Genomic DNA, 10,257 nt, shown 5'->3' on the forward strand with positions numbered 1-10,257 from the left:
GGGGGAGTGTCGTGGTGAGTGGTTTACTGGGCCTTTTTTTCTACGAGTATTTAATGGGCTTTAGCCAATCATGGGCCGTGGGGATCCGAATGGGCTCGCCGGTTTGAGGCCGTGACCTGGCCCGCGTTCCCATTCTTTTTTCTTAATGTATATTTTACTTTGAGCTATCTTGTGTTACCGATGTTTTTCTTAATGTTTTGAGCTGTCATTTAACCAATATTTTTATTTTAGGCCAGATAATATTATCTATGTTTTACTTTGGATCACCTGACTCTCTTCTCAAGCATATGAATAACCTTGTGTACGCCATCTCTTACTCGTCAATAAACTCCCTCGGATGTATGTAGACCGTTTTTTTTATGTATGACAAATTTGATGTAGATTGTCTAAATATCACAAAGGTAAAATTATCATGTCCAAAATAAAAACAATAGTTAATTAAAAGGTGGTCCAAAGTGAAACATCGATAATAAAAGATTGTCAAAAAGTGATATATATATATATACTTTTTTTCTTCTTTTTTGAATCCTTGATTTTTTTCCCAACCCTTTTTTTTACCAGGGAACTTTAACTGTGGACTGAAACTGCATTGGTGGCGTTTGTATCTGTAGCATTTGATGCGAACCCCAGAAAGTATTCTTATAGTGATCGTCAAGACGGAGGATCCATATTTCGGCCTAGTTCGCGAAAAAAATAATTTTTGAGTGTCACATCGGACATTTGACCGAATATCGGAAGGGGTTTTTGACACGAATGAGAAAACTAACTTCATAACTCGCCTGGAAACCGCGAGACGAATTTATTAAGCCTAATTAATCCACCATTAGCACATGTGGGTTACTGTAGTACTTATGACTAATCATGGACTAATTAGGTTTAAAAAATTCGCCTCGCGATTTTTCATGCAAACTGTACAATTAGTTTTTTATTTTATCTATATTTAATGTTCTATGGTATCTAAAGATTAGATGTGATGTTTTTGAAAAAAAAAATTAGCACCTAAACAAGGCCTTCCACAGTTCCACTTGCATAGGTTGAGCACAGGGGGTTGAGAAATGAGAATTCACACTGGTAGCTTAACTGTAGATTTTTTTAATTCCTTATGAGTTTTTTTTCTTGGCAAGTTGACATTCATTACCGTGATGACTGATGAGTTTTGGTTGGCGATGATGCGACACTTCGTCTTGGGCTGACTCAACTACTGGACGACCAAGCTAGCTATTGTCCATCCCATCACCATATATATAAAATCGCTAAGTTGGGTATAAATAAAATCTCTCTCTCTTCCTACCTCTTTCATTTCTAACAAAAACAATTTTACCTAGGGCCTTTTTGACTGTCACATCGGACGTTTGATCAGATATCGGAAGGGGTTTTTGGATACGAATGAAAAAACTAATTTATAACTTGCCTAGAAACAGCGAGAAGAATCTTTTGAGCCTAATTAATCCGTCATTAGTACATGTGGGCTACTGTAGCACTTATGGCTAATCATGAACTAATTAGGTTCAAAAGATTCGTCTCGCGATTTTTTCCCTAACTGTGCAATTAGTTTTTAAATTTATCTACATTTAATACTCCATGCATATTTCTAAAGATTCGATATGATGTTTTTGAGAAAAAGTTTTTGGAACTCAACTGGGCCTTAGCATATTCTATATTGAGCAGTTGAGCCATATCGGCATATCCACGATGATCCTCTTTGTTGTCGCGCGTTCGTTAGCAAGTCATGTCGTTGTCGCTGAGATCTAGTATCTCCATTCGTCCACGAGAACGTCAGCCAGCGCTTCATCGATCAACACATGGCTTGATGCTAATAGGCTGCATCAAAAATTAACTAAAATAAGATTATTTATTTTTTTTAGAAACACAACACGCGCACACTCACCCATATAAACGCACTTACACCTAAACCTATAAGTGCATGCATTCTGGAGCGGTATATGTTAAAATTGACAAAGTGATGGACTCCTCGCTATCGATAGGTATATATCGCGTACAGCTAATTTCTTGATAGACACCACCAGTTGCACTAAATATAACTAAATGTTGTGTATGTATATGCTTGTGAGAAAAACGAGCACACGCGCTGAGTTTTTCTAAATCTCTAATCAATGGTTGAGGCTACGCCGGGTGTGCTGCAAGATTGTTAAATTGGTAGCTACTGGCTATGAACACTAGGCTACTGTAGCTAGGTACTTAGACGATGGAGTTAATTATACGAATCATCAACTACGTATTCACGCATTGACCCGGCCAGCCGTTCATCTGTCTGGATTGCGCGCCGCGCGCGACCAACTAACTCAGGATCCGATAGATACGCGCGAGATGACGTCACCTAGGAGCGATGCCTACCTCATTGACTGACATGTGGGCCCCACCCCCTGCATTGCCCACATGACACCTCACACAGAACCGAGTGATGAGCTGTACACACTTGTCTGTAATGGTCGATGTGATTTAATTTTCAGTTCGATTTTGGTTTTTGATTTTTTTGATTTGACCACTTGCTTATTGTTATTGGCTGCATTATAACAGTTGCATGCTACTAGCTGCATGGATTAATCCTTTGTTAAGCAAACCATGCAAGCATATGAAGATTGTATATATTATCAGTTCATCACACCGCCGTATCATCATCTATCACACCTCAGAAAAGCTTTGCTGATTAGTTGCTTGCTTGAGTTGTTTCAGAGATAAAAATCTAGTTAAACTATGGTTTCCGCGAGATACGGTCTTTGCATGCATGCATGCATATTGGCCGTCCCTCTGCTTAAGATCGTGTCATTTCGTGTGAAATTTGTGATCATCCACATGATCGGATTAGGTAGAGACGACTCTGATTACGTGCCTGATATGAGCAATGGACCACGGCCCGATTTGGTCTTTGGCGCCCGATCGCCCGGCATGATCAGAATGGATCGGCTAGAGAAAATGCAGCGTATCTTAATCCCTCTGAATCCTGTTTCGTCTTCTCTTCAGTAGTTCAGTACTACTGCTGCATCCTCCATTGCAAGGGAACTTTTCGCCATTATTGCTCCGGAATTCGTCAAAAAAAGCTCAGGACTACTGCAAGTCTGCAACTGGGATAGCTAGCTGTTCATCAGTAGAAATTGCAAATGGAAATATATTATTAGCACTGTATTTGTATTTTTCAGTTCAGATTTTCTTTTCATAAGAAAAGGCAAGAGCAATGCTTTTTTTTGTATGTTATACTCCTTCCGTTCCAAAATATAAGGCACAACCACCCTTAACCCAAATACCAAGAAATAATTATCATCGCCTCATAGTTTGGATTAACCTAATAAATAGAATGCATGCACCCAATAAAATTAGAGATTTTGATGATGGAGGATTCAAATAATAATATTTTAGTGTAAAAAATGTGCTAGTTAATGACATGCATGCATGCATACCTTATATTATGAAACAACTTTAAAAATTAGTCGTGCCTTATAATTATGGAATTAAGGGAGTATTATGTTCAGTTCAGTTAAGATTTAAGGCTAAGAAGAGGCCAAGACTACTACTACATGCAACTTTTCGCCATTATTACTCGCGAAGTCGTCAAAAGCTTAGTACTGGAACAGGGGTAGCTAGCTGTTCATCCGTAGAAGTTAGATGCAAATGGAGATAATATATTATTAGTGTACTGCATTTTCAGTTCCGATAGATTTTCTTCTGAAAGAAAGGCAGGAGCTTTAATTTGCATTTTATATATTATATTCAGTTCAGTTCAGATTTAAGGCTAAGAATTGGCCAAGAGTACAGTGAATTGGTAAGAGAGAAGCTGCAATTAGCAGTAGGTGAAGTGGAGCTCTCACTGGGGATCATTGGATGGAGTATGTCCCAACCGCCTCGGCCTAATCACCAGCACAATATAAAAACCATCATCACCATAATAATCATACTTGTATACTACTGTAGAATAATTCTCCATCGCAAGAATTAAACAATTGCAACGAGAAGATTCCCATAGAGCTAGCATTAGTTTTTCCAATGCTGGCCTGCCTCAGTCTCTGACAGACAGTTCATTCTCTTGTGTATCATATCCATTCTCTGCATTCTTGCAGCTATATATAAACACACCATCATCCAGCTCTAGCTACACACTGCTACTGCTGCATATTGCTAGGCACAAATTCAGAGAGAGAGACAGGTCGAGCTAGAAAGAATCACACATGGAGAACAACACATCTCATTACTCTTCTTGCATTAGCCCAGCAGCTGAGACGTCGTCCATGTCAGCTGGAGAGAGCAGCTGGGCGATGCACATTGCGAACTTCTTGGCATCACCGTACAACAGCCAGGAGATGTGCCAGGAACCAGTGATCTCTGGCAGCAGCAGCTTCTCCTCTGGCTTCTCTTCTTCGTTTGCTACTTCCTATGACGACGCATCGTTCATCACGTCGGAGATGATGTGTGACGACGACGATGACGATGATTCCTTGCAGGACACTGCCTGTTCTTCTGCAGCTGCCCCTAAGGTTAGAAAAGATTCTGCCTGTATGCCTGTTCATCTGTTCATCTCTTCTTGTTGTTCAAAACAACATTACATATATAACCTGCATTTCTTACATAGCTACCATCTGTTGTTTTACAGTTAACTAGCAACTTGAACAATGTTGATATGAAGTCAATGGCAACAATGGAGGCTAAAGATATCAACATCACACAGCTGGTAAGTTTCTGAAACAGTTTCTCTATATTTTCTTTCTTTGTTCAGAACCCAATTATATGTATCCATGTATGTTTCCTTACAAGTTTACTTAACATTGCAGGCCAAGTATTTTGTCGATGCCAGTTCACGACAGCCGGCGGCTGAAGTGCTTCAAGAAACAGTCAGTGTTGATAACAACAACGACAAGTCCTTGTATGAATGTAATGAGCTGAGGAAGAAAGGGCTCTGCTTGGTCCCTCTCTCCATGTTGATAAATTACCTCGGATGATTGATTGTACTGTTAATGTGTACTGTCAGTATTCAGTTTAATTAATCGTATACAACGATAGTGTTCATATATCACTCTCTTGTGTCAGCTGATGATCAGAAACCTAATTCCTATCATGCTGTTGAGCTGTCTGATCGTACCACTCGCTTAGAAAAATAAGTATTCAACTATTGGAGAGCAATAAACAAGTAGGAAGAGATAATCTAGCTAGTGCATACGCCAGTGAGGAAATTTAATTTGTACGCATAGCTTCAGTTCTTTCTAAGTATTCAATTGTTAAAAATTTCCAAGTTTAGGCAAACTTTCAGTACAATTCATTTATCTATGTGACAGGGTAGTCATTTATCTATGTGTTACTGCATACCTTAATTATGTCATCGTAATACTTAGTAAATTTTCACGCTGCATTCATTCTTCTGAAGTGCAGGTATTGACCTGTAAATCTATTACTAGAAGATAGCAACTTAGTACCTGCAGAGTGTTAAGTGCAATGTTAAATTCTCAAACTTTAATAACTAAGTATAATCATTAATCAACTAGTTCAGTCAGTTTACATTCTATCAATAGTTAAATGAGTGCCCTTGCACCTCTGCAAACGTCAGTGATGTGATCGCTCACTAGGTAGAAGCAGGCTGTAATACTTGTTAATACAAGAAGCTAATCTTTTTTTAGTGACCAGAAAGTGCCACTTGCCTCTGCTTATTCAGTCAGAATAAGTACAAGGGGCATCTCTCTGACCTTCCCAAAATACCTAAACAGCATGTACCAATTGTCTGCTTGAATAATTTCAGTTCAGTAGAATATATACATGTTGCAGGGGTAGCAGGTAGCAAATTATTTGTATCACAACATAAGAAAATTCCCATGTGCCATCACAAGGATGCAGCTAGCATCTAGTGGACCTTGAATTCTTGACAATTCTAAGCACATCCATGGATCCCTTCTAAGTAGTACAAACTGTAGCATTTTACAGGACATAGGATGTAGGCATGTGATTCTCATTCAACTGGTTTGAATTTGTTTCTTTAAATAATGGAATTCATTAACTGGTTTGAATTTTCAGGAGCATTTCCAATTGTACCGTATATAGTTAGTTTTGAAGACTTCCAAACATCATATTGACCATGTTCTATTTTGTCGGGTCGGCTGAACGATTAGGCCGGCCAAATTTCATTAAGATTGAGTGGAGATATTGAACATGTTCTTTTCGGGCTCTTCTAGAACGCTGAAAATTTTCCGTCTCCTACCGGAAATGAACTGATTAAGGCAAAAGGTTCTCACGAAGTTCATGTGAAATTCCTTGCTGTGAAGATAGAATATGGAGCATAGCATGTTGCCTTACTAATCATATATGATATGTATAGGCCCAGTTGTTTATACTTTATACATCAGATTAGTTGTCTAGAAAAGGTCACACTTATGTTAGTATTTAGTAGTAACTTGCAGACTATTTTCTTTCCATGATGATCCTATCTCCGACTCTGCTAGGAAAATCTCTTTTCATAGTGTGGATAAGTTTTGCTCTTTAAACAATGCCACTTGACATGTCTGACTGTTATCCATATTCCTTAATCCTTAGTACTGACTTTAATGTACTAAACTTTTTTATGACAACTTGGCAGCTGTAAAAGTACTAGTATAAAGATTTATCAAAAAGTTCTTTTAGGTTACCTTGCCATTTCAAGACATTTGTGACAAAGACCAGTGGAGAAATGGAGTAAAAAGTGCCTGCAGTATGAATCAGGTATTACTCTTTTGTTGCCGGGTTGGCCAAAGGATTAGGCCGATCAAATGCTATTAAGGAATATTACTCTTTTTGATATTGAAGAAAAAATGTACTTTTAAGATATACCCTCAGTTTTTTAATATATGACGTTGTTGACTTTTGTTACAACATTTGACCATTAGTCTTATTCGAAAATTTTGTATACATCTTAAAAGTTACAAGTAATGCTTAATGGTACTGTAGCGCCCCTTCCGTCGTGGCGCCTAGCGGGAAAACTATCTCTTAAAAACCCTAATTGTGAAATCCGTTTCTTTGCTTGTTGTCTAGTGTTCGTGCCATCTCAGATCTCAAATCCCCGATCTATTGTCGAGTTCAATCCCGAATCCAAATCCTTCCCAAATCAAATCCCTCCGCAAAAGTCTACCTTGCCTCCCTCGGGTTCGATGGGCCGAATCCCTCTCGGCCCATCTCCCCCTCCCTCCCCGGCTCTCTCTCTCTCTCTCTCTCTCTCTCTCTCTCTCTCTCTCCTTCTTCCCCGTTCTGCCCGTGCGCTGCGCACGCGTGCGCGTGAGCCGCGCCGAGCCGAGCGCCCCCGCCCTCGCTACCGCCTCCCGCCGACGCCGCCCAAATCGCCGCGCCGCCCGTTGCTTCCCGCGCGCGCGCGCGCCGTGGTGGCCGACCGCCTGGTCGCCGCCGCCATCAGCCTCTGCCGCGCTTGCCCGCGCCTGCAGCCCGTGTCGCTGCTCCGTTCCAAACCGCCCCCGCCGTCATCGCCGTCGTCATCGACTCGGCCCCGCCTCTCTTCGCGCGCGTGCCTCCAAGGGACGGAGGCTGAGCCCTCCCCCTCTGCCGCGTCGCCCCCGCTCCCTCCTCCTTTTCCCGAAGTGGCAAGGGGGCAAGCCCCCTTTCCCCTCCTCCTTTTCCCCTTTTTCTCTCCCGCCGGCGTCATCCTCCCCCCTCCCTGTCGCCGTTTGGGCCGCGACCGCCGAGCGCTGGCTCGCTCTCTTGACCGCCCAAGGTCGGTTTCCAAACCGACATTGCCGTCCTATAAAGCCCAGGCGCCCTATCTCCCTTCTCCTCTCGTTTTGTCCCATCATCTCCACTCCGTTGTCGCCGCCTCCCGTGCTCTGTTCGCCATCGCCGTTCGCCGTCGCGCGTGTCGGAGGAGCCGGCACGAGCGAGGACACGGAAGGGGACTCCGGGCGCACCCTCTCCTTCCTCTTCCCCGGCCCAAGGCCGGAGAGATCGCTCCCGTGCCGTCGGCCCATCGTCACTACGCCCTTCCCCGCACGGTAGTGCCTCCTTCCGTTCTCCCTTCTTGTTCCATCTCCCCCCCTTAGACTCGGGTAGTAGCACGAGTAGCCTCCCCGTAGCTAACTGGCGCCACCCTGACAGCTGCCGTCGCTTGCTGCGTGCTCGCCGCCGTCACCGCCCGAGCTCGGAAGCGCCTCTCGTCGCCGGCCTTCCTCGATGCAATTCCGCCCAATCCGACGCTAGCAACGGATTCCCGTAGCCGCGTAGATGCTCTCACCGCCGGGAATCGACCCCTCGTGACCTCGTCTCCGTTCCCCCCTTCTCCCGCCGCCGGTTGCCGCCGCCGCAATCCGCCGCCGTCGAGCATCCCCCGGCGAATCCGAGCCGTTGGCTCGTCTCCCCTCGTCCCGTGCAACATCCTAGTGAGCTCGCCTTCGCCTGTATTGCCATGGTTCACTCCGCCGCTTGCCGCTGTCGTCCGCCGTCCGTTCCGGCCGGCGTCGTCGTCTACCTCCCGCCGGTCCGCGTGGTAGCCACGTAGGCGCCACCTCGGCGCCACCTCGGCCGCGACCGGACCAACCGACCCGGCCAGCCGCCCCCTCCGTTTCCCTCCCCGTACGCGCGGTCCACCGCGAGCCGTGAGGCTGCGCGTGGGCCCGCTGCACCGCGTCCTCCGCGAGCTGCGCGCATGCGCCGTGCCTCCCTCCCCAAACCCTAGCACGCCCCGCGTGCACCTCGCTCACGGTGAGCCAAGTCGCTGACAAGCGGGTCCCACCCGGGACCACGCGGGATGGATCCAGCCCACCGGCTCTCTCTCTCCTCCTCGCCCGCGCGCGCGTCTTGGGCCGCCTTCTTGGGCCGGCCGGCCCATAAGGCTCGGCAGAGCCGCCCCTTTCTCTCGGGCCGCGCCCTAGCCACCCGAGGAAAGTCTAATTCCCCTCCCTCCTTCTTTTCTTTTCTTTTCTTTTTTCAAAAAGGATTTAAATAAATCCTTTTCCTTTAGACCAAAAATCCAACAATCTTAGAAATTCAATATCTTCCCAACCATAAGTCCGTTTGACTCCGTTCAACTTCCAAAATTCCTCAAAACTCGAGATCTATCTAATGGCACGCTTAGAGGTCAATAATAGGGCTTTATTTTCGCCGTTTGTTGAGTTGTCCCGTTTCGCGTGTAGTTTCGGAGCCCGAAGACCCGCAGTGCGAGGATTTCGAGGATCAAGCTCAAGATCTCGAGCAAGGCAAGCCACCTTTGAACATCTTGAGCCTATATTTGAACTTAATTATGTTGCTTGAAAAATATTATGCATAGGTAGGATTGCACTTAATCTGTTTGCACCGTCTGCAAGGCAGACCATGTGCCTACCTAACTTGTTGCATTTGATCCTTCAATTGTAATTGTTATACCATGTTCCCTTGTAACCACCTAGTTGCGCCTCGGTAATCGTGCACTCTGCACAAGTATCGACGGTCGCCTTCAAACTTAAAATCTGAGAAACATCTTGGGTAAAACTTGGGTTTTACAAAAGACTTGGAAAACCCGACACCTGGGTCGGTGCTTGCGAACCTAAATGAGTTTCCAAAATCGCGGACCGGGGAACGTACCGGGTGTACGGTTTCTCGCTCTTGCACTTAAGGACCGTTTCCTTGGAATTTCATCCGAACATAAGACAAGTACGACCACATGGGTGGAATGGGACGCCCCTGGCTGAGTAACTAGCTAATCGGGGGAGCCTTGATGCCAAGAGACATGTGGATTCGCCGGGGTGGTGTCGGGGAGGACCCTTGGGCTTCCTGGCACAGTATGGTCTGGGACCTAATCTGGTGTTGGTCTGGGACCCCTCTCGTTGGCATATGGTGAACCTGTGTCGGCTTTCGAAATGCCTTGTTATGAAAGCCTTAAGGTCTCTAGTCGTGGCCGTTCTGCACTGGCTGGATGATCCGGGTTAGTAATGTCGTGTGGGTAAAGTGTACCCCCTCTGTAGAGGTTATTAAACTGTTCGAACAGCCGTGCCCACGGTCATGGGCGGATGTGAGGTGATTCCTAGCGTAGTTTTGTTTGACTACTGCTTTGTGAAATTTGCTGTTGTGGCTTGGGATTGATGTTTGGAAAATCTGCGGCTGATGGGATCAGCCAGGCCCGGGTGGCCGTTGGAAAGCTGTTGGCCGGGTGCCAATCTTGATCAATTCAAAAGACTGATACATTGCACATACTCCGACCGGACGAGACGCACTGTCTCATCCGTGTCGTTTGAGAAGCACTCACTTAGTTGTTTCAGAAAAGAGTTCAAATAAAATCAATTGCAAAAACAACAGCCTTTCCTTGAAGCC

At 45.0% G+C, this 10,257-nt stretch overlaps 1 protein-coding gene across 1 annotated transcript; it reads left to right on the forward strand.

The window, feature by feature from the left end:
- The first annotated feature begins 3,985 nt into the window (after positions 1 to 3,985).
- LOC127771946 (uncharacterized) lies at positions 3,986 to 5,040 on the forward strand. Its single transcript, XM_052297900.1, has 3 exons — positions 3,986 to 4,487; positions 4,604 to 4,681; positions 4,782 to 5,040. Exons 1-3 carry the CDS (start codon positions 4,182 to 4,184, stop codon positions 4,947 to 4,949), a joined length of 552 nt encoding a protein of 183 aa, XP_052153860.1. The 5' UTR covers positions 3,986 to 4,181; the 3' UTR covers positions 4,950 to 5,040.
- The last annotated feature ends 5,217 nt before the right edge of the window (positions 5,041 to 10,257 follow it).

This window comes from Oryza glaberrima, chromosome 4 (assembly GCF_000147395.1).
Source record: "Oryza glaberrima chromosome 4, OglaRS2, whole genome shotgun sequence".
Lineage (NCBI taxonomy): Eukaryota > Viridiplantae > Streptophyta > Magnoliopsida > Poales > Poaceae > Oryza > Oryza glaberrima.